Raw genomic sequence first — 25411 nt, 5'->3', positions numbered from 1 at the left:
TCTATTGAGAATGGCAGGATTAGGAGATGAGATGACCATTAGGAAAACTTTTATTCACAACAAAAAAAGAAATACGTACAACAAAAAAAAGAAGAGTGTAGATAGAACAATGATTTTTTAAAACATAAAAACCACAAGAAGGATCGTTGAAGACGTGAACCATTTTTCAACTCTATAAAAGCATATTTCTTTTCCAAACAAACCGAATTCTAAACCACATTCATGAATCAAAAAAGAGGCCATCCAAAAAATGGGCAAGCTTCTCTATCTTCATACTACAAGAGCAGAAGCCAACTATATTGTTCCTCCTCCTCTCTTAATTAACTCCATCAAAGAAATCCGAAGCTAGCTTCTGATACAAAATGTATTGTCTATGAATTCATGCCTGTAGCATGCTTAATGATCTCTTATCACATTGCTAGTGTCGAGTTTATCGACCTAAACATTGCACTAGGATTGCTCAACACATTGGCCACATACTCTTTCCTGTAAATTCAACCAAAAGCCTGTTAATAGTTAGAGACATTGCAACACCGTCAACAACAGATTATGATGATGCAAAACCAACAATTCACTATATACATGCGTATACGAAAGATAAATTCTTTGTGAAGGAAAACCAAATTATGCAAATATTTAAAGTAGATATATCATGATAATGCAAGACTACCTACTCATGGGTGTGGATTGTCTTGTCTTTGTAAAGACATGTTATTGAAAAAAAAAAGAGAGGAATACTAGCTGGAGATAAGTCTCACTTAATCTAAAAATGTTTTTTTTTTCCAAATAGAGGAAGGAATGAATACTAGTTATTGGAGATAAGTTTCACTTCATCTAAAGTCTGTGTGAAAAGTTCAAGGAGGTGACTGATAGTAACAAGAAGAATACAGACAGATTATAACAAGCTCCTGAACCGATTAGAGTGTTACCAAGACATTCGCTTCATAGTACATAAAAATTATAGCCTATCACTCCTCCTACAAAGAGAGAAAGAGAGGATGATAAATTTACCTCGACTCTATCTCATCTCCATCAGGTTTAAGAAGATCGATCCTCGTGGGAACCTCTGTGTATAGAAGAACTGCCTGCGTTGGTAAGGTAATTGGTAGATTAAGATTAATGAAACCGAAATAATAGTGAGGGAATATGATCAAGGAGTGTGTGCAAAGATCAAGGATTGGTTGATCCTAGTATTTACGCGCCGCGAGTCAAAAAGATAATCATATGTACCTTAATGTAGTCTTCGGTGTCGAGCGTGAATCGATGGTACATTCCTGGCGGCAAGGTAATCATATCGCCCTTTTTGACAGTAAACCTTATCCAGCTGTTATCGTAATCTCTTATGTCCCAATAACCTGCGTAGAAAGGCTAGATATGATTAGCATTAGCTTAGCTGCACTTCCTAGTTATAAGTGCAATGCTACACATACCAGGTTATCTATATATATATATATATAACATTACACAAAAACAAGCCTAGGTTTTTAGTTTGCATATTGAAGCCTAATTTGAATATCTGCTCGACGATGGTGCCGATGGCTTCTCTACCCTCCTCGCGTTTTCTTGCTTTCAAGTCTTCTTTCCGGAACATCATCATGCCCAAATTTGTTTCGCCCAAATCCTCGCACACGCACACTTCGTCTTCTCATGCTAATGCTGCTCGTTGTTGCGTTCCGCATGAGAGAGCAAGACGGAGACCCTACCTTCGTAGCTCTACCCTTGTAGCATATCGTTCCCTTTCCAAGACTTTGGAGGAGGAGGAGGAGCAAGCTATCAGCAAGTCATGCAATGTTGAAATACATTTTCGCTGCCTGAGGTGTGAGTGCAGAGTCACCACAAATCATACGTTGATGGGATGTGTGACCACACCACCATGATCATGACATAGGTAGGCGCTGGTGGTAGATAAAGTTCCGTGAGTTGCCCACTGCAGCACAGCACAGTGGAGGAGGGCGACGTATATATGCAAGAAGATGAACGTCGTTGACAGCTACTTGACCGGAATTTGGGTTGCTTGGGAGCCAATAGGGTTGACGTTGGTCGGCGCGTCGTACATGTAGGAAGGGGTAATCAATAATTATGCAATATCATCGAAGATTTTCATGACCAAATAAAGTGACTGATTTGATTTACCACGGCCTTCAAGGATAAGTCGGCTTTCTTCATAGGGATGCAGATGTTCCTGAAAGAAGTGTTCAGTCTTCTGCTCAAAGTTGTCCATAACGCCAGGTGCTACAGTTATCGTCTCCTGCATCATGGTAGTAATTACAAACCAAAATCATATCACATATGCATGCATGCAGTAGTAGTAGTAGTAGTCGTCACCTTCATTTGCATTAGTAAGCTGCACTAGTACTGCGTTTTTATAATGCCATATCATAGGAATCAAATACCAAACGATTAATTATTGCTAGCTGCAATAACAAGCTGATTACCCAATAAACGTAGCCATGGTCGCCTTTTACTCTCTCGAGCGTAGGGTCTCTCTCCCAGTTGCAGTCAACATCTATTTTCCAATGTAAGACGCCGAGTTCTACACGAAAATTAAATTAACAAAGAGTAAAACCTCCCTTAGGCCTTGAGCATCATGACGCAATCTTTAACGCAGCAAACAAGCTGAGCCTCCATAGCTTCTTCTAATTAGCTATCCTGCGAGAAAGCAAGCTGCCTAAGGACGTTAGTCTTGTGATACCAGGAAGCTAAGCTGGTACAAAAACCTCAGTATAAAAAGGTAACCCTCCAAAAAAAAACTACAAGTAATTGATGAAAAAAGCAACGCCATGTACACAGACAAGGAATTAAACGCTTCGCCGCTCATAAGAAACGCAATGTTGTCTTGCGCCTGCTCCCCACAAAACTCTTATATAGAGAGGTGTGAGCCATATTATATTAATTTCTTTCATTTTGTGAGAACGATGCGCTCTAGTTTGACGAAGGCCGCAAGTGTGAGCATAATTTCATTTTGTGTGAAATATAAACAATAAATAGATCACATTTAGATTCGAGGGTTAAATATAAATAATACTAAGATCACATTTAATTTTGTGTAAAATATACACAAAATAATAAGAACACATTTAGATTCGAGGGGACGCTAGGCGAACACCACAGCTTTGCTTTGCCTGCTGCCACAATGCAAAAATTACACTGGACACAAGGTTAAGATATTAGCAAGCCCTTGCACCTCCAATATCCCACTGCACATCATCTTATGGCCCTAAACTAAGCGGGCACACAACCATCCTTGGGCTTCTCTGCGCTTATTTAAGCCCTATTCTAAGGTGAGAGTCTAAACAACATCCAACCACTACAAGAGATCACCCTAATACCGTAATACCGTCGTATATACCAAAGATTTAGATTTGGTTTTTTTGCCTAAAACTACCCACACTGATCATTATCACTGTCGGTATTGAATCGTCATCAATATTTATCGCTCAACCGTTGTCTTTATAAACTAGTATACTGATGCTACCTACTGTGATTGGTATATGCATCGGGCATCGATGTTTTTACTGACGTAAATATCGATGCAAATATCAATGTTTATTTCGACATAAATACCGACATTGGTATAAATCTTTTTTTTGGGTGAAATGAGACAGATTCAAGTAGTTTGTCCCAACCTGTCTCGTTGTGCCCATACTACCTAGCTAGTAACTTTAAATATAAACACATTAAAAACAAAGATGTAGAAAAGATAATCAGTGTGGAATTCGGAAAACTAAAAAGTGCACAGATATTCATATTCAAGATGCGATAACTCATCATTGACATTAAGAAACCTCACAAGAAGTATAAAACTCCAAATACGGTATTAGAAAATCTTGATACTTTGGAAATTTTGCAATTTGTCTTGCAAACAAAAAAAAATAGTGGATCTAGCGCTCTTAAAAAAATTACGAACATAGCTCTTACAAAGAACATTTGAAAGTTGTCTTACAAAAAAAAAGAAACTAAGAGGCCCATGTAAGAGCTACTAGTCGTGATCACATCAATGCATCTTTCCACTTCTCGTGGCTTCGACTTGCTAAATATGCTAAATACTCTTCCTTCAATGGGCATGGTTATACTAAAGAAGAGTATGATTTCACGTGGTGTCACGGAACTACATCCTTGTTTTACAAGATGGAGCGAGAAAGGCAAGAGCTCAATTGGGCCCATATTGTCAACCATGTAAGTATATAATATCGTCAAACATTAAACTTTTTAGTTTTCTAAATTTCACACATAAATTATGTGTATCATTTATCTTTCTGTACTTTATCTTTTTTATGTTACATTGTCATGATAAAACTTATGGTTCTATTCCTCAATGTAGGGAGTATCTTGCAAAAAGAAAGAGATGAAGACTTACAAAGTATGTACAAAAGTGATCGATGCCACCAACACAAAGGTGAGAAGTACCTGAACCTTTGAGGTGTATTTTATGAGCATCTCATTGTAATTGCTTGTACTTATTGGGGGTGTTACAAACCTCCACCTTAGCTTTCCTTCGGTCTTTGATGTTGAGATACATGGGCTTACTCTTTATTTTATTTAAATTTACATCTCACACCTCAAACCTTCAATGGCTCATTAGATCTCTCATTCTCTTGAGCATGTAATTATTTGTTGAATTGCTGGAAGAGATTTGAGACTAGGAACCCTCTATGAAGCTACTCAAGAATGCAATTCTTTTATTCTTCTGGTTGGTCATGCCACTTCACGAGGATGTCATGGCTAAACTGCACACTACAGAGGTGAGTGTCAATACCCTACCACCTGGCTTATCCTCAATGATGGACCTATCATCATAGCATCTATAGGAGTATAGGGACCCTGATGCTATAGAGCAGGGAGTAAAGGGAGTGCGAGAAAAAGGAGTGTCTACCCAAGTGAAGTCTAGAGGGATGCCACGAGTGGCTCTAGGAATGAAACCCAAAGTTATTGTAGAAGTGACACCCTAATAAGTATATGGAGTAGTCTTAACAAAATGTGTAGGAGGATGATGTGGTGTAGTAGTAGCATCACTACCACCTCCACATAACAAAATGTGGAGGATTATGTGGTGTAGTAGGAGGATGATGTGATGTAGTAGTAGCATCACTACCACCTCCACATATACTAGTGCTAAAAGCACCACCACCACTAGCACTACCACTTCCATTTCCACTAGCCCTACTACGTAATGGCTACTACCACTATGGCTACAATGAGACCTGTGTCATGAACTCTTTGCATCACTAGCAACAGTTTGAACACTCGGGGTGGTGGGACTCAATGAGTCGAGAATGGGTGAGGTGAGCTCCAACCAAGCTATCTCATGTTGGCTCAAGGGGGAACACTTGGAAGGAATTTTGGATCTCATCCTATGTGCAGTCTCGTAGATTACTAGACATGGCTACTTTAAAACAAAACGTGGATTCAGCTCAAAACAAAGCATACTTTTGAATAGAAAATCATAAATATAAAAAGATCTTGTGTGTACGAGCTTACCTCCAGTGGTTGAGAACAGCTAATGTCTCAAATAAGGTGAAAGACCAACAATAGCTTACCTCCAGTATGTATACTCTATAGTCTATGTATACATAGCGTGCATAGTGTATAAATACATTCTTATGCCTATACACGCATTCATAATCTATGCTCTATACTTTATGATCTATGCATACGTAAAGAGTATGCATGTTCTATGCATACGTAGCATGCATACCTTATACATGCATAGAGTATAGATTAAGCATAGAGCATCTATACTTTTTATGTGTGCATGCTCTATATTTTTTATACATGTATAGAATATAGACTATGTGATCTCTATGCTTTATGCATGCATAAAGAGAGCATGGTTTATGCATGCATAGAGTATGTGTGCTCTAGGCATGCATTGAGTTGTGCAAGCTCTAAGGCTCCATAGAGCCACCATAGAGCATGTAGTATACTCTATGCATGCATAGCTCTTTATGCATATAGCCTCTATAGAGGACACATTAAGTAACGACACATCTTTCCATTGTAAATCCAGCATGCCAATAGGTTGCTATGCCGTTTACTCAGCATTTGGGTTGAGGTGTTGTAGTAGGCATTATGGCTTGTGGGGCTGTGATGGAAAAGGTAAATCCAATTGTGTTGAGGTTTGAAATAATTAGTGACGAGCACTTGCACGTGTGCGGCACTCAGAAGTCTCATGACCACTCTCTCCTTGAATAAATATGTACCTTTTCTTAGCCTTCATTCCATGTTGGATTACTTTCAAAAAATTTGTGAAATTCATCTCCGTTAAAGTGTTACCCACCACTAAAGTGTTACCCTTAGCAATGGGTTTAATAGTAGAAGTGGTATCACATTTAGAATCTAATGCTTTGGCTCCCTTGACCATCAGATTATCTTCTACTTGGATGGCATTTGTTGTGTTACTTTATCCCACATAGTGATCCTTCTAATGACTAAGCCATTATACGAGGTCGCTTCATGCGTAAGGCGACGGATGAACCTATCCACAGTAGGGCGATTTTTTTAATAATCCGGGAGGTTCTCCTGGTCGTTGGGGTTCAGACCATTCGTCAATCGGATGCCCGGTCGTGCATTTATTAAGGTTTAAAGGTCGTCGCTTTTTAACTAAAATGACTGAAATTTACGTATAAGCTTGATTCGGTGTCCGTTTTGGGTGCTGTAAAATCCTATATTAGAGTAAAATCGCACGCAGATTCCAAATTTGGGCTCAAAATTTGAAGATTCTAGGTAGAAATGACTCAAATAATAAAATCATTGATTTTTATATCATAAAAACTCATAAATTTATCTATTACATAGACATTTCTTTATTAGTGGAGATGGGTATGTTACAATAGGAATGACCATTCTTTGGGGGAGAGAGAGACATGCTTTAAAAAAAAACATTAAATTTAAGCATAAATAAAAATTTATGTGTTTTATCACTACAATTCATTAAAGAACTTCAATTGTATTAAAAAACCATTCAATTGAATGCTTCTCAAGCTTGAGAGGGGTTGAGAAGAGAGAATCATTTGGAGATTAAAAAAAAGACCATAAACCACACTTTACCTCTTAGATTGCTTGATCCTAAAATCAATGTAGAGGTTCCCAACCAATCAATTGGTTTGGTATGTTGATGAAGACTGCAATGAATACTGAAGAGAGAGAAACTCCAATCTCTCCAATTTGTAGAGGATTTTTAGAGGATAATAGAAAATATCATTATTTCAGTATAATACTGGCATGGTATAGTTCTCATATTTTTTTACAAAGGGCTAAGGATCTATTTATAGGTGAGGGAGGCCTCTAACCAAGTCCAACTAGTTTCTAGAATTTTCTAGGTTCAGTTTGACTAAATTTGGACAAGATTTAGACCTAGTTTGGCTCTCTTTTGATTTGGTTTGATGCAGGAGAGAGGAGAGATCAAAATATCACAACATTTTTGAGTTTAAAACTCTACCACACATGTGAAATAGGTGCCTCCTTGAAGAGCCGCCTTCTCCTTATTACCAAGGTGTCAAAATTGAATCATTATATCCAAAATATCTCATTTTTTAGTAATATTCATAGTTTTTTACTAATAAACATTGTCCTTAGTCAACTCTTCATCTTATGTAAGTATTTACTCATTTTTGGGGGTTTTTCTTTTAATTCTTCAATTTATCTCCTCCCTACATTTGGATTAATCTTATTGGTCCATAGGAAACTTAATTGGACCATAATCCAAAAATTTCTAAAAATCTGGACCCTTAAAGGTCCTTTTTACCTTTTTTCAATTAATTCCAATTGCACATTGGAAAGTTCTTTTTGAATTTTTGTTTCAAGGGAAACCATTTCAGACACTAGGAGGATTTTTATATCCAAAAATATCTCAAATTTAGATTATCTCTCTCTTAGTCAAAATAGGGTAAAACAGAATCTTTCTTTTATTTCAAAGAGGGGAATAATTACAAGATCAGAAGGGGAGGTTCTTACACCTGCACACCTCAAAAGTTGGAGGGAGGAAGGAGTCACTGAAGATCAACCAATGGCATTGCTTTTTTCCTTAACCTTTGGAGAGGGGCCCCATGAGTTATCTAATGGTGTTGTGCTCTTTCCCTTAGCCTCTCGGATAGATCATTGTTCTCAATAGGAGTCATGGGTTGAGCTTTTTTAGAAAGGCTTTAGCGAGAGGGCCCGTGGAGTTACTAAAAGATTAGCCAATGGCGCTACCCTTTCCCTTAACCTCTCTTTTGCTAAATAGGTGTCTTGTTATGACTTGCACCACTCTTTGTTAAGTCCACATTACAACGTACCTTCCCTCTCTCTCTCTCTCTCTCTCTGTCTCTGTCTCTCTGTGTGTGTGTGCTTGTTGAGATGGCATCATCTTGATTTGGCTTACTAACTCAAAGTTTTGGCTTACTAACTCAAAGATGGAATCTCAGTTCGGAATACACAATCTAGGTTCATTTCATAGTTAGAAAGGGAGGTCCCTCCTTTCTATGGAAAGATTGTTTCTAATGCCGATCTCTCTCTCTTTCTAGGTACCCATGTGGTGCAAACATCATTTATTGAATAAACATTCTAATAAACTAATGATTCCATCATGGGTGGTATGATAGGAAATTAATGGGGGGGGGTGTAGAAAACACCTTATACTAAATAATATGAAGCTTCAAAAATATAATAATCTTCCTAGAGAAAAAATAGCAAAATGACGGTCTCCCATTTGAATCAAGCATTCTTTTCCCTCCCTCCTCGTATAGAAGAAAATGTTATGTGTATTAAAGATATAAATTATGTACACAACAAAACTTTCATATAAAAGCCTTAAAATATTAGAATTTTCCTAGAGAAGCCTAAATTAAAATTAGAAAATGAGAGTCTTCCTATATAAATCAAGTGTTCGCCCTCCCTCCTATGAGCTAGTAGTTTCCTTAGAAAAAGGAAGCTTTTGTGAAGCCTTCCAAATCTCCTAGGAGCTAGGATTTTAGTCTCATAGATCATACCCAACATATGGTTTACTCATGGATATTCCCCATTAATTTATAAGCTTAATATTATTTAGTATAAGGTCTTTTCTCCACCCCCCATCAATTTTATATCATACCAACCATGATGGAATCATCAGTTTATTAGAATGCTTGTTCAATAAATGATGTTTACCGCATGGGCATCTAGAAAGAGAAATAGATTCCCATTAATTTATAAGCTTAATATTATTTAGTATAAGGTCTTTTCTCCACCCCCCCATCAATTTTATATCATACCAACCATGATGGAATCATCAGTTTATTAGAATGCTTGTTCAATAAATGATGTTTACCGCATGGGCATCTAGAAAGAGAAATAGATCGCATTAGAAACAGCCTTTCAATGGAGAGAATGGAACTCCCTTTTTGACTATGAAATGAAGCTCGGACGTGTATTTTTGTTTTTTGGTGAGTGAGACTCCATCTTTGAGTTAGTAAGCTAAATAAAGATGCCATCTCAAGCATGACTAAACTTATTCTTGATAGTGTAAGTTTTTTCATGAAAGTTTTGTCGTGTACTTTTCCTCGGAGAGAATCTCTAATCAAGTCAAGACATAGGCCTATTTACAAATGCTGAAGAGGGAGAGAAATAAAAAAGATATGTCGTCGACAAACCCCTCCCTACCTAAAAATAAAATTTTTATTGTACCACCCTATCAAAGTTAAGGTAAACTTCATGTTTGAGAAATCTCTCACAAAGAGTGGTGCAAGCCATAACAAGGCCAATTTAACAATACTCAAGAGAAAGAAAACAGATAATACAAATTTCTACAAATGACCCAAATGATCTATGAGACTAAAATATGTTACATATGATCCGTGAGTAAACTATATGTTGGGTATGATCTATGAGACTAAAATCCTAGCTCCTAAGAGATTTGGAAGGCTTCATAACATCTTCCTTTTCCTAAGGAAACTCCTAGCTCGTAGGAGGGAGGGCGAACACTGATTTAAATAGGAAGACTCATTTTCTAGTTTTAATTTAGGCTTCTCTACGAAAATTCTAATATTTTAAGCTTTTATATGAAAGTTTTATTGTGTACATTATTTATATCTTTAATACACATTACATTTTCTTCTATACTAGGAGGGAGGGAAAAGAATGCTTGATTCAAATAGGAGACCGTCATTTTGCTATTTTTTCTCTAGGAATATTGCTATATTTTTGAAGCTTCATATTATTTAGTATAAGGTGTTTTCTCCATCCCCACCCGTTAATTTCATATCATACCACCCATGATGGAATCATCAGCTTATTAGAATGTTTATTCAATAAATGATGTTCTCACCACATGGGGGTACCTAGAAAGAGAGAGAGATCGGCATTAGAAACAATCTTTCCATAGAAAGGAGGCCCTTTGTAACTATGAAATGAACCTAGATTGTGTATTCCGGACTGGGATTCCATCTTTGAGTTAGTAAGCCAAAACCTTGAGTTAGTAAGCCAAATCAACATGATGCCATCTCAACAGCATGATGCTAAAGAGAGAGAGAGAGAGAGAGAGAGAGAGAGAGAGAGAGAGAGAGAGAGAGAGAAAAGGTATGTTGTAATGTGGGCTTAACAAAGAGTGGTGAAATCCATAAGAAGGTGCGTATTTAACAAAAGAGAGGTTAAGGGAAAGGGTAGTGCCATTGGCTAATCTTTTAGCAACTCCTTAGGCCGTCTCACCACCAAAGCCTTTTTGAAAATGCTCAACCCATGACTCCTACTGAGAACAGTGATCTATGCGAGAGGTTAAGGGAAAGAGCACAACACCATTAGAAGCTGATCTTTAGATATCTCATGGGGCCCCTCTCTAAAGGTTAAGGGAAAAATCAATGCCATTGGTTGATCTTTCAGTAACTCCTCGCGACCCTCTCCAGACCTTTACTCCCTCTCCCTTTGCCAATCTGACCTTAATATTAGTGAGGAACTAACTTGGGGAGATTTAGCATTAATCAAGAAAAACACTACAAGATACATTGACCCCACCATAATAATGGAAATATTTCATGAGGATATAGAATTAAAGGATCCAAAGCCTATCTATCACTACTTCCTTCATCCAATAGTGCTAAATTTGAGATCTTGGTATAGAGTCATATTGCTTTCTACTAACTTTCATGTGGTTATAGAATTAAAGTATCTAAAGGCTATCCCCATCACTACTCCAAAAGGCTTTCTACTTTGATGATAGGGGAGGGAACTTTATGGGCAAATATGGCTAAGCACACAAATCTTTCAAATCCAAAAGCACACAAATCTTGCAGTTCCGAAAGCACGCAAATCCAAACTTAGTTTATCTAATATTATTATAGTTTTGAAGCTTCATATTATTTAGTATTAGGTGTTTTCTCCACCCCCCCATTAATTTCATATCATACCACCCATGATGGAATCATCAGTTTATTAGAATTTTTATTCAATAAATGATGTTCTTACCACATGGGTACCTATAGAAAGAGAGAGATCGGCATTAGAAACAATCTTTCCATAAAAAGGAGGGACCTCTCTTTCTAACTATGAAATGAACCTAGATTGTGTATTCCGGACTGAGATTGCATCTTTGAGTTAGTAAGCCAAAACCTTGAGTTGGTAAGCAAAATCAAGATGATGCCATCTCAACAAGCATGATGCTGAAGAGAGAGAGAGAGAGAGAGTCAAGACATAGGCCTATTTATAAATGCTGAACCCCTCCTTGCCCAAAAATTAAATTTATATGGTACCACCCTATCAAAGTTAAATTAAACATGACTTCATGTTTGAGCAATCTCTCACAAAGAGTGGTGCAAGCCATAACAAGGCCAATTTAACAATACTCAAGAGAGAGAAAGAAAAAAGATAATACAAATTTCTACAAATGACCCAAAGGATCTATGAGACTAAAATATGTTACATATCTCAATGATGGAATTCCAAATGTCATAGGAATTCCTCCTTTAACATTTAAAATGAATTACTAGAAATTCCTCTTTTGCTAATTACTATTTATGCATAAACATAAAAATTAAAATTTTTCATGATTATAATGAGAATCATTCAATTAATCTAGAATGATTAATCCTAGAATATGGTAGGAAATCCTCTTTTCATATTATGAATGAAAATGATTTATGTGTTTATTTTTCAAAAAATTTACCATAGCTCGGCTGCTATTACTGATAATTCTCAATAAATTTGAAAGAATAAAGTTTAGTATTATTCATGTGATTAGAATAACCACCACTAATTGGATCATTATCCAAATATGGATTAATTCTTAATTTTATCATAAATTAAATAGCATAAAAGTATTAAAAAGCCATTATTTTGGCCTCCAATTAGACAAGCATAGAAATTACTTTTAGATTAGAGAAATGCTTCATGAGAGGCTTCATTTGAATTGAGAATAGGTCATAGGAATGACCATTCTTTGGGAGAGAGAGAAATGCTTAAAAACCATTTTAAATTAAGTATAAATGGAAATTTATGTATTTCTTTATTACAATACATTAAACTTACTTCAATAGTATTCAAAAGCCATTCAAATTAATGCTTCTCAAGCTTGAGAGGAGGGGTTGAGAAGAGAAACATTTTGGAGATTTAAGAAAAAGAAGATCATAATCCACACTTTACCTCCTAAATTACTTGATTCTTTGATCACACTAGAGGTCCCCAACCAATCAATTGGTTTGGTATGTTGTTGGAGTCTCCAAGGAAGATTGAAGAGAGAGACAAGCTCCAATCTCTTCAATTTGTAGAGGGTTTCTAGAGGATAATAGAAAATATCATTATTTTAGTATAATACTGGCATGGTATAGCTCTCATATATTTTTACAAAGGGCTAAGGATCTATTTATAGGTGAGGGAGGCCTCTAACCAAGTCCAACTAGTTTCTAGAATTTTCCAGGTTCAGTTTGGCTGAATTTGGACAAGGTTTGGCTCCCTTTTGATTGGTTTGATCTAGGAGAGAGGAGAGATAAAAATATCACAATATTTTTGAGTTTAAAACTCCACCATACAATTAAAATATATACATATATATATGTATACACACACACATATATATATATATGTATATATGTGTATGTATGTATGTATGTATATATATATATGTGTGTGTGTGTATGTATGTATGTATGTGTGTATATATATATATACCTTAGGGTGTGCCCGTTCTCTTTCAAAAGAAGAAAGATGGAACATTAAGACTCTGTATTGATTATAGATGATTGAATGAGTTAACAATTAAAAATAAGTACCTTATCCTCCCAGGATTGATGAACTTCTAGATTGGTTAAGTGGAACCCAAATGTTCACAAAGATAGATCTCAAATCCGGGTACTACCAGATCAGAATCAAGGAACAAGACATCCTAATGACAGCATTCAATACTCGCTATGGGCATTATGAGTTCATAGTCATGCCATTTAGATTGACTAATGCCCCGGCGACATTTTATCATCTCATGCAAGATATTCTCATAGAATACTTGGATGATTTTGTTCTTGTCTTCTTTGATGACATCTTGGTATACTCAAAGAATGCTGCAGATCATGAAGATCATGTGCGCAAGGTCCTAGAAATCCTAAGTGTTAGATCATCGTAATACCACTACGGGCATTACCACAGGAGGAGACGACCTCTGGCTCACCACCCAGCCATAGAGGAAGAATGAGGATTGCCCCTCATCCCCCAGGCTATTTAGTGTGTGGCATGCTGTCCACACTAGCTTGGCTGCCCATGGCTCTACATGGGCATCCTCTCCCACTAAACCCTGGATGGCCACGTCCTTGGCCCGCCGTCGGTCACAGACGTTACAGCCTACATGACATTACCTCCTCTTAAGAAGAGTTTTCGTCCTCGAAAACAAACTCGGGAAACCTCTTGGAAATTGCACTATGACGTTCCCAGGTAGCTACCTCCTCATCCCTATCTGTCCATTTAACAAGTACCTCTTGGTACACTTTATGTCGGGTTTGTCTATCATGATACTCTAGAATCTTTTCAAGTTCATGTGGTATCTTTGGTGGCTCTATCAAGTCCACCAAAATCTCTGGAGAAACTGCGTTCTCTAACCCATGAATTGATTTCTTCAGTTTACTGACATGGAAGATAGGATGGACTTGAGAACTCTGGTAACTCAAGTTTATATGCTACGTCCCCAATCTTCTTAAGGATTTTAAAAGGACCACAATATCTCGGAGAAAGTTTATCACACTTTCCCGTTTTCATGCCTTTTTGACTGGTTTTTTACAGCCTACGTGACACTAAGGAAGCACCAACTCTTTGCAAAAAAGAGCAAGTGTTCTTTCTCTGTTGACCAAGTGGAATACTTGGGATTCATAGTGTCTAAAGATGGGATTTCTCCTGACTCCACAAAAATCTCTTGGGATTCATAGTGTCTAAAGATGGGATTTCTCCTGACCCCACAAAAATCTAAGTAGTCATAGATTAGTCAGAGCCCAAGACAGTGAAAGAAGTCAGAGGATTCTTAGGATTAACCGGATGATATAGAATCTTTATACCCAGGTATGCTCAGATATACCATCCCCTTTAACTAACCTTCTAAAGAAGAGTACCCTATTTCAATGGACTGATATATGTTAGAGTGCCTTTGATAAGCTGAAGACAGCCTTAGTAACCAAACCTGTCCTTAAATTGCTAGATTTTACCAAACCTTTTGAAGTAGTTGTTACTGATGCCAGTGGTTTTGCCTTAGGTGTTCTCTTATGCAAGAAGGTCATGCAGTGGCCTATGAATCCAGAAAGCTCAGAACACATGAAAGAAATTATGTTGTCCATGACTTAGAGTTACTCTCAGTAGTTTATGCTCCTAAAGTTATGAAGGCATTATCTTTTGGGATAGAGATTCACCTTGATGAGGATAGATCATCAAAGTTTGAAGTGGATCTTCACGCAAAGGGATCTCAGCATGCATCAAAGAAGATGGATGCAGACCCTGTAGGAATTTGATTTTGAAATTAAGTATCAGCCAAGTAAAAAAAATGTGGTAGCAGATGCGCTTAGTAGAAAATCCTCCTTGCTTGCAATAGTTATTGGGTACAAATTGGATGAAGGATGCATGTATTATAATAATCGGCTATGCATTCCCAACGATGAGGGAATAAAGGGAAAGATTTTGAGAGAAGCCCATGATAGCCTGATAGCTGGACATCCAGGGTTCATAAAAACCTACATGTCTGTGAAGAAAAGCTTCTTCTGGCTAGGACTCAAAAAGGATGTACTTAATCATGTGCGGCAATGTTTAATGTGTCAGAGAGTCAAGGCAGAGAGCAAGAATCAGATATGGTCTTCATTCAAGTACGACCCAAAAGAAGTTCCTTATCTTTAGAGAAGTACAAGAACCTCTCTCCCAGATACTGTGGACCATATGCTGTTATAAAGAAAGTAGGAGATTTAGATGATAAACTTCTTCTGCCTCCCCATCTCAATGTACATAATGTATTCCATGTCACTTTGCTTAAGAAGTATGTACCGAGCCCGACTCAAGTGCTTGATCTCCAACTCAAGGTCAGATGGTACTCCAACAACCTGAAGAAATCCTTGACGTTTGGGTGATAGGACGCCTAAGTAGGATCCTAGAGGGTTCTGACCAGGTGATGCACGAGCTCGCGGTTGCTAGGACACCCATGCGTATGTCGAGGAAGATTCAAATGAACTGGAAGGAAATTATTTTTGTGAACTGGATTTTGATATTGGATCTCGTTGGTTGACCAGTTGGTCTATGGAGAGTCCTGATGATAATTTTTGTAAAACAATGGATTGGATATTTTGGAGGATTATGATCAGTAATACTATAGTTTCATTGAAAGATTTTTTTAAAAGACAACCGAATCTATTAAAAAGGCAATTTCATATTGGGTGTGTAAGTGGTGTGTCTACCTTGATGGTTTTTAACGTGAATTTTGACACTTTTGGGGTTCTTTTACATGTTCATTTTTTGTTAAAAAAGACGTCAAAAAGGCATGTCGGTAATAGTGATCACATAGTATAAGATTAGGTATCCTTAGGCTTATGCAAGTAAGCTCATGTTCCATCTCATAGGTTTCATGCCATGTCTACATGTTTCTTTTAACCTAAGGTTAACGGGAACCACCAAAAACATCTTGTCAAGACCTTGTACACAATGAATAATGGAGAAGTCATAATCAACAACGAGATTAGAAGGCATATCTAGCTTGTGGAAGAGCTAAGAAAAGGGCTTGGATGTTTGCAGTTAAAAAGGAATGGCCACGGACATCAAGAACTATCAATTGGTCACCTACACCATGCAATGTCTACCCAAAGCATGATTATAGATTAATGTAGCATGTGCTAATCTTGCATTTTCTCTTTATGTTATACTCAATGGGGATGGCATGGGTTGTACAAAGGCAATCATCCTATGCACTTCATGGGAGATCTCTAGTTATATCTCATTAGTTCACTTTTTTAGTGTTTGGCACCCCCGTATAATATTAGGTATCCTTAGGCTTATGCAAGTAAGCTCATGTTCCATCTCATAGGTTTCATGCCATGCCTACATATTTCTTTTAACCTAAGGTTAACGGGAACCACCAAAAACATCTTGTCAAGACCTTGTACACAATGATGAATGGAGAAGTCATAATCAACAAACGAGATTAGAAGACATATCTAGCTTGTGGAAGAGCTAAGAAAAGGGCTTGGATGTTTGCAGTTAAAAAGGGATGGCCCACGGACATCAAGAACTATCAATTGGTCGCCTACACCATGCAATGTCTACCCAAAGCATGATTTCAGATGTGTGTAGCATGTGCTAATCTTGCATTTGCACTTTTTGTTATACTCAATGGGGATGGCATGGGTTGTACAAAGGCAATTATTCTATGCACTTCATGGGATATCTCTAGTTAATTCTCATTAGTTCACTTTTTTAGTGTTTGGAACCCAACTAAAGTCAATGTAAATGCCCGTGGCCATTACGTGGCATGTATATAAGTGACTTTAACTAATGAGAAAGGGACATTCCCTTATCTACTATTTGAAAGTGTGCTCTTGCTGCTTCTCCTCTAGCTCTCTACCATATCCTCTTGTCCTCTTGCTAGTGCTTGTGTGAGAGTGAGTGTGTGTGAGAGTCTCTTCCTCTTGCCCTCTTGATCTTGCCAAGTCTTGCTAGTGAGAGAGAGAGTGAACTATTGTCTTGCATAGTGGAGCATGGTCTTGCATAGTGGAGCATGGTCTTGCGTAACAACGAGGAGTGCTAAACTCTACATAGATAACTTTTGTGGTGTGAAAGCGGGAGGTGGGTCTTCTCAAGTTCTAGCATGCATTCGTTTGGTTTCCTCTTCCATGAGATGTCAGATAAGCTACGAAGTTCCCCATGACACACAAAACGTGAGTAATCTTCACATGGCTAGCTTCTTATCAGTGAGTGTTGTGTATTTGGGTTTTCCTTTGGCACCACTAGAGCAAGAAGCATGGTGGTTTACGTTAACACTTGTTTTGACTCATGTGTAGATCTTGTTTTTATTGGCCACGTTGTGACAGACCCGTGAGAGCCTTAATGATATGTATGCTTCTTAAACTTTTTGAAGTTTGACATTTTTTTCGACTACCATATTGAGTTGATAGAATCTCGAAGAAGGAACTTCTTTGGTCCAAAAAAGAGTAGAATCTCCTAGAAGGAATTTATTTGAGAGAAACAAATTCACTATTGAATCCAAAAACAATAAATGTTTTTTTCTTACAAACTAGTGTTAAACATTTTATAAAAAGCTTATGTTTGATAATCACCTTTCCTCAACGTAATAGCCAAACACTTCCTGAATTAGCTTAACTTATCTTGTATCATCTTGCAACTCCTAAATTGGTGCAAATAAATAATAGCAAAACACTTCTTGAATTAGCTCATCTTACCTAAATTGGAGAAGAGTGACTCTTATATATATTGCACTAAGCGACATCTCTCACAACCCATTTGTATTGGCACCCCCAAAATGTTTGGTGTCATGCCTCCAATACGGGTAGGAGGCATAGTGAGAAGGGTAGCCAAGGGCCACAAGATGTGAAGTCAATATGAAGGGTAGCCAAGGGCCACTAGATGTGAAGTCTATATGAAGGGTAGCCAAGCCATATGAAGGCTAGGACAGCCAGAACCATTGGGAAATAGCCTGCATCGACGCATGGTGCTTCATAGTGGTTTTGGCGATGGCCTTCATATGGCTTAGGTTTCGATTTCCCCTTGGCCTACACATGGCCTACACATGGCTTGTCTAGCCTTTGTTTTGGACTTTCCCATCAAACTAACATATATGAAGGCTAGGACAGCCAGAACCATTGGGAAATAGCCTGCATCGACGCATGGTGCTTCATAGTGGTTTTGGCGATGGCCTTCATATGGCTTAGGTTTCGATTTCCCCTTGGCCTACACATGGCCTACACATGGCTTGTCTAGCCTTTGTTTTGGACTTTCCCATCAAACTAATCATACACCCTAGAGTACCATGACCTGCATAGAGATAAAAATACATGCAAAAAACTGGCACGCTTTTTTGAATTGAATAAAAATATACTCCCCAAATAGATAGTGAGTATAGCCTTTGTTTTGGGCATTCCCATCAAACCAATCATCCAACCCAGAGTACCACGACCTGCATAGTGATAAAAATACATGCAAAAAACTGGCAGGCTCTTTTTGAATTGAGTAAAAATATACTCCCCAAATAGATACTACACCCAACAACCATGTAGTTAATCAGTCTAATTAGTCCTTCAACATTGTGGATACATATGGCACTATTCTTTTCAAATGGTTATGGCCTTGGCCTTGATATGGTTAGCCTATTATTGGATATAGACATTAACTCTATGTACAATTCTTGCACATAGAAACCCTCCACATAAAAACCCTCATCATCAAGGAACTACCTTAAAAGAGTTGCTTAAACAATATTCTTGCTTAGGAATTTTCCATGTATACCTATGTGCATGTATCTTCTACCTCAAACAATGTATTGGTGCAAGTCTATGTGCATGTCTATATCCACGGTAGCAAAGCCAAGTGTAGTCCAAGGCCACACCATTGGGAAGCAGCCCACGTCAACGTGGGCTTCTTCCCATTATGAACTTGGCCTACATGTTTCTTTTAACCTAAGGTTAATGGGAACCACCAAAAGCATCTTGTCAAGGCCTTGTACACAATGAATAATGGAGAAGTCATCATCAACAAACAACGAGATTAGAAGACATATCTAGCTTATGGAAGAGCTAAGAAAAGGGCTTGGATGTTTGGAGTTAAAAAGGGATGGCCACCAACGGACATCAAGAACTATCAATTGGTCGCCTAAACCATGCAATGTCTACCCAAAGCTTGATTTTAGATGTGTGTAGCATACGCTAATCTTGCATTTTCACTTTATGTTATACTCAATGGGGATGGCATGGGTTGTACAAAGGAAATCATCCTATGCACTTCATGGGAGATCTCTAGTTAATTCCCATTAGTTCACTTTTTTAGTGTTTGGCACCCAACTAAAGTCAATGTAAATGCCCGTGGCCATTAAGTGGCATGTATATAAGTGACTTTTACTAATGAGAAAGGGACATTCCCTTGTCTACTGATTGAAAGTGTGCTCTTGCTCCTTTTCCTCTAGCTCTTTACCATATCCTCTTGTCCTCTTGGTAGTGCTTGTGTGAGAGTGAGTGTGTGTGAGAGTCTTTTCCTCTTGCCCTCTTGATCTTGCCAAGTCTTGCCTATTGTCTAGCCTTTGTTTTGGACTTTCCCATCAAACCAATCATACACCATAGAGTACCATGACCTGCATAGCGATAAAAATACATGCAAAAAACAGGCAGGCTTTTTCTGAATTGAATAAAAATATACTCCCCAAATAGATAGTGAGTATAGCCTTTGTTTTGGGCTTTTCCATCAAACCAATCATCCACCCTAGAGTACCACGACCTGCATAGTGATAAAAATACATGCAACAAATTGGCAGGCTCTTTTTGAATTGAGTAAAAATATACTCCCCAAATAGATATTGAGTACACCTAACAACCATGCAGTTAATCAGTCTAATTAGTCCTTCAACACTGTGGATACATATGGCACTATTCTTTTCAAATGGTTATGGCCTTGGCCTTCATATGTCTAGCCTATCATTGGATATAGACATTAACTCTATGTACAATTCTTACACATAGAAACCCTCCACATAAAAACCCTTATCATCGAGGAACTACCTAAAAGAGTTGCTTATTTTTGCTTAGGAATTTTCCATGTATGTCTATGTGCATGTATCTTCTACCTCAAACAATGTATTGGTGCAAGTCTATGTGCATGTCTATATCCATGGTAGCCAAGCCAAGTGTAGTCCAAGGCCACACCATTGGGAAGCAGCCCACGCCAATGTGGGCTTCTTCCCATTGGTTTTGAACTTGGCCTACATATGGCTAGGCTACCATGGACATAGAAAAGGATGGGCTACCATGTGGATCTCTTTGCTACTCAAATGTTCTATTGTACCAGGAAGTCAAACATTAGCCTCTACCAATTTTGCTTGTGTGGCACTATGAATATCATCTCTCAGTATTTCAAATCACCCTTAGATATAGATCCCCATGTTTCCCACTCTACATAATTCACATAGACGGTAGATCTCCCTTGCCATCGGAGATGCTCAAGACTATGAGAACTTGAAAGCACTTGTATAAAATGCATCTTGCACTTGATGCTGCTTGCACATGTTATACAATGAACTATATAGAAATCAATACTACATCACTATCTTCAAATTACCCTCCCCAAAGCTATGTGTAGGTTAAGGCCTCACAATTGGGAAGCAGTCCGTGTCGACACGGGCTGCTTCTTCCCAATGGTGTGGGCTTGGCCTACACATGGCTTGGCTACCATGCACATAGACATGGCTTGTCTACCATGAATGCATATGATGTGCAGCGTAAACCGCACAGCATAAACCGCACAGCATAAACCGCACAACATAAATCGCACAACACAAAGCGCACAGCATAAACCCCAAAAATTCCATACCATGCGCAGCATAAACCCCATGATTCCATATCATATCAGTAGCAAAAACTGCACAGCATTAAAAAAATTAAAACATGTTGTTTATACAAAAGGCATTTAATAGAATGTTTTAAAAAAGGGGCCCCTTTTTTTAAAATTGAAGAGCAAGAAATATGTAGAAAACATTGTTTCCAACCATGACAAACCTGTGCGCATCCGCATCCAAATCCACGTAAACAAAGGGGAGATTTAGTGCATGCAAGGCCTTCTGATTTTTACACAACAATAGGGTCAATGCATGCTTGGGTGTAGCCATTTTTGGTGAGGTTCAGGGCATTTTTTGTATATAGGTAACTTTCCCGACCCATAACTTATGCATTGCTCAATGGAATTCGACAAACTTGGTATCCAAGCAATAGTGCACATTCCAATCTTCAATATGAGACAAACAAAACACAAAAGCAAAATTTATAATCTGATCATTAAAGTGTTACAAGTTTGATGTGGCGTCTGAGGCATGTGTTTTAAATAGCATATGTTATAACACTTTATGCAAAAATGTCAAAAATTTGTTCTGCACATACATGCAACCAAGTAATCATTCTAAACTACACTACGTGAGCTTCTCCTTAACCATAGGACACATTCAATTGAGAACATCTGGTATGGTTTAAGGGACCTTCAATGTTGTGCTAGAATTTTGCATTCCCATTCGAGGGCACGCTCCATAACCTTTTTTTGGTTTGTTGAAAACCTAAAGGGATTGAAAAAATGGAATCCACACTAGTGGGACTAATGCATGGTGGTCTTAAAACATTGGTAGTTGGTTATATCGGTATCTTGATTCACCCTGGAATGGAAGAAATTGAAAATGTTCAATTTTTGCATGTGCAAAGATCTTTTAATAAATCCAACACTATTTACAATTTTTCATTGCTTCTTTTTCTTTGCAGTTTCCTTGCTATATGACTCATAAGCATGTCAAGGGTCATTGCATTTCACATCGCACACCATCAAATCTGATAGTGTGCCTGTCATGTAGGCTGTAATGCCTGTGTGACCGACGGCAGATCGGATGGCCATATTCGGGGTTCAGTGGGAGAGGACGCCCATGCGGAGTCATGGGCGGCCAGGCTAGTGTGGACGGCCAGGCTAGTGTGGACGGCAGGCCACACACTACATAGCCTGGGGGATGAGGGGCAATCCTCATTCTTCCTCTATGGCTAGGTGGTGAGCCAGAGGCCATCCCCTCCTGTGGTAACACCCTTAGCGGCGTTATGAGAATGTAACACTGGTATCAGAGCGTGGTTCGATGGGATTGTCAGAGCCCGCGCGTGACCGGGGGACCGAAGCCCACCACTCGATGGTTTTCAACCATTCATCTTCTCACCCTTATCTCCAATGGAGTGTGTGGAGGGAGGTGGCCAAGAAGAATGGAAGGGAAGAACTCTCTCTCTCTCTCTCTCTCCCCGTCACACACAGCATGCAAATTGGAGGTAAGCTTCTTGTTTTTTTGCATTCTTTCATGAATATGATAAAAATCATTCTTTTTGCTTAAAATTTCTAAACCTGGAATATGGTAGAAATTCTTCTTTTAGTATTATGCATACAAATAAGATATGTTTTTTTTAAAAAAAATTGCCATAGCTTTGCTACTATTACTGATAATTCTCAATTTGCCATAGCTTCGCTACTATTACTTAAGAGGCAAGCAAAGCAAAGAAGATAGAGACCACCGCGTTGGTGAGGCCAGCAAAGCACGGGATCTGATAGAGACCATTGAGCTCGTTAGGTGAGCAAAGAAAAGAAAACAACTTACCAGGGTAAAGAATACAATGCCACACCAAATTGTCCATCTTGTAGGGTGGGGGGCGAGCTGCATCTTGCCATTTCCATGGAGACGATCACAGAAAGACCAGCTAGCTGGGGAGGCGAGTAAAGAAAAGAAGACGTCTTACAAAGCAAAGAAAAGAAGACAAAGAAAACGAACACAATACTTTGCAACATAGTAGGTGGCAGGTTATGTACTTTATTCAAAACATTCGCCCCACAGCGGGAGGCCTAAAAATTTGAAAGTCTACGGGGTATTGAAATTTTCACCCACCGTGGTTTCCCCCCTCCGGTGATACACGTCAGCAAAATCTTACCCCCAAGCAAGTGGAATGTGGCCTAAAATGCTTCAAAACACCAATAGGCCAAAGGGCACGCTATCGGATTTGATGGTGTGCGATGTGAAATGCAATGACCCTTGACATGCTTATGAGTCATATAGCAAGGAAACTGCAAAGAAAAAGAAGCAATGAAAAATTGTAAATAGTGTTGGATTTGTTAAAAGATCTTTGCACATGCAAAAATTGAACATTTTCAATTTCTTCCATTCCAGGGTGAATCAAGATACCGATATAACCAACTACCAATGTTTTAAGACCACCATGCATTAGTCCCACTAGTGTGGATTCCATTTTTTCAATCCCTTTAGGTTTTCAACAAACCAAAAAAAGGTTATGGAGGGTGCCCTCGAATGAGTATGCAAAATTCTAGCACAACATTGAAGGTCCCTTAAACCATACCAGATGTTCTCAATTGAATGTGTCCTATGGTTGAGGAGAAGCTCACGTAGTGTAATTTAGATTGATTACTTGGTTGCATGTATGTGCAGAACAAATTTTTGACATACTTATTAGGGCACATGGCCAACTTGCTACCTAGCTTACTAGGCCCTATTTTATTACAACAAAACATGTGAGTTTATTTAATCTTAAAAAACATAATCTCAAACAAATGTGACATGAAAGCACCACCCACTAGGCATCATGAGACCATCTAGATATGACGTTAACCCACCCCTGAATGAAAATATCTCAATATCCCACCAAAATTATTTTTTTCTATAAGGCTAGTGTTAAATGACTTCCAAGCCCATCTTATAATGATGGGCATTAGTTCACGTTAAGACACATATTTGGAAGCATGGTATATCCTACCATAATTCAGTGTTCTCTTGCCAGAACGATGTCACTCTAGTAGTGAGTTCCGCAGTCAGCAGGGTGTCTTTCCTTTTCTTGCATTCTGTTGAAGCCCACATACTTTTCAATTCTTGATCATCGTGCATTACTTTTACTCTGCATCCAACTGCTAGAGCAATGTTGGACCTTCTGAGATTGACAACATCTTTGACGTTGTGAATTTAAGCTGTTTCGTCTTTGTTTCAGGGGATACCAACATAGCTAATGTCGCTCTCTTTGCAGCTAATTGATCTAAGCTGTGTACCCCTTTCACTTTCTGTAGGCCATCTCTTAGGTTAGAAAGTAGTGTCTCTTGTGCGTGCATCTCCTAAGGTGTTGGCGGGGTTTTCACTCTATGGATTTTAGGGTGCAAGGTAAAGCTTCTAATGACAGGAGGCTTGTACTCATGTGAATGGCCTGATGTTGCTGCCTTGAATTTTCCCACTAATCTATTGGCCACAGCTCGTGTTCTCTGCTCCGATGGCAATGTTCAAATGCATCCATCTACAACCGCTTCCTGTTGTGCTGCTCTGCAAGGAGTCTTATGTCTTCTCATTGTTTCTCCCTCCGCATACGTTGCAAAAGTGTCTTGCATTGCCGCTTTGAGCTTGTCATCCGTGCCATTTCTTTCCTCGTCTTGCAATATGCTCCTTGTGCCTTGACCAAGCTTTTCAACGTTCCTATCTTGCCACCTTTTTCTGGTTCTCTTGCAAGCCATGAAGAGTTGCATATTGCCATGGAGACGATTTATACAGAGATCATCTAGCTTAAGAGGCAAGCAAAGCAAAGAAGATAGAGACCACCGCGTTGGTGAGACCAGTAAAGCAAGGGATCTGATAGAGGCCATTGAGCTCGTTAGGTGAGCAAAGAAAAGAAGACAACTTACCAGGGTAAAGAATACAATGCCACACCAAATTGTGCATCTTGTAGGGTGGGGGGGCGAGCTGCATCTTGCCATTTCCATGGAGACGATCACAGAAAGACTAGCTAGCTGGGGAGGTGAGTAAAGAAAAGAAGACATCTTGCAAAGCAAAGAAAAGAAGACAAAGAAAACGAACACAATACTTTGCAACATAGTAGGTGGTATGTTATGTACTTTATTCAAAACATTCGCCCCACAGCGGGAGGCCTGAAAATTTGAAAGTCTACGGGGTATTGAAATTTTCACCCACCGTGGTTTTCCCCCTCCGGCGATACACGTCAGCAAAATCTTACCCCCAAGCAAGTGGAATGTGGCCTAAAATGCTTCAAAACACCAATAGGCCAAAGGGCACTGTTACATTCCCGTAACGGCGCTACGGGCATTACCACAGGAGGGGATGGCCTCTGGCTCACCACCCAGCCATAGAGGAAGAATGAGGATTGCCCCTCATCCCCTAGGCTATGTAGTGTGTGGCCTGCCATCCACACTAGCCTGGCCGCCCATGACTCCGCATGGGCATCCT

General features: G+C 38.7%; 1 protein-coding gene across 1 annotated transcript; it reads right to left on the bottom strand.

Moving 5' to 3' along the window:
- Positions 1–410: 410 nt before the first annotated feature.
- LOC147630927 (acireductone dioxygenase 2-like) lies at positions 411–2257 on the bottom strand. The gene is made up of 4 exons (XM_086809950.1): positions 2134–2257; positions 1231–1355; positions 1012–1085; positions 411–486 (listed from the first exon to the last, which is right to left on the bottom strand). Exons 1-4 carry the CDS (start codon positions 2255–2257, stop codon positions 411–413), a joined length of 399 nt encoding a protein of 132 aa, XP_086666076.1.
- Between the last annotated feature and the right edge of the window lie 23154 nt (positions 2258–25411).

This window comes from Cibotium barometz, chromosome 15 (genome assembly GCF_041138505.1).
Source record: "Cibotium barometz isolate CiBa-2024 chromosome 15, ASM4113850v1, whole genome shotgun sequence".
In the NCBI taxonomy this organism is placed as follows: domain Eukaryota; kingdom Viridiplantae; phylum Streptophyta; class Polypodiopsida; order Cyatheales; family Cibotiaceae; genus Cibotium; species Cibotium barometz.
Note: the sequence above shows the minus strand (reverse complement) of the source record. Positions and strands in the feature narration are given on the sequence as shown.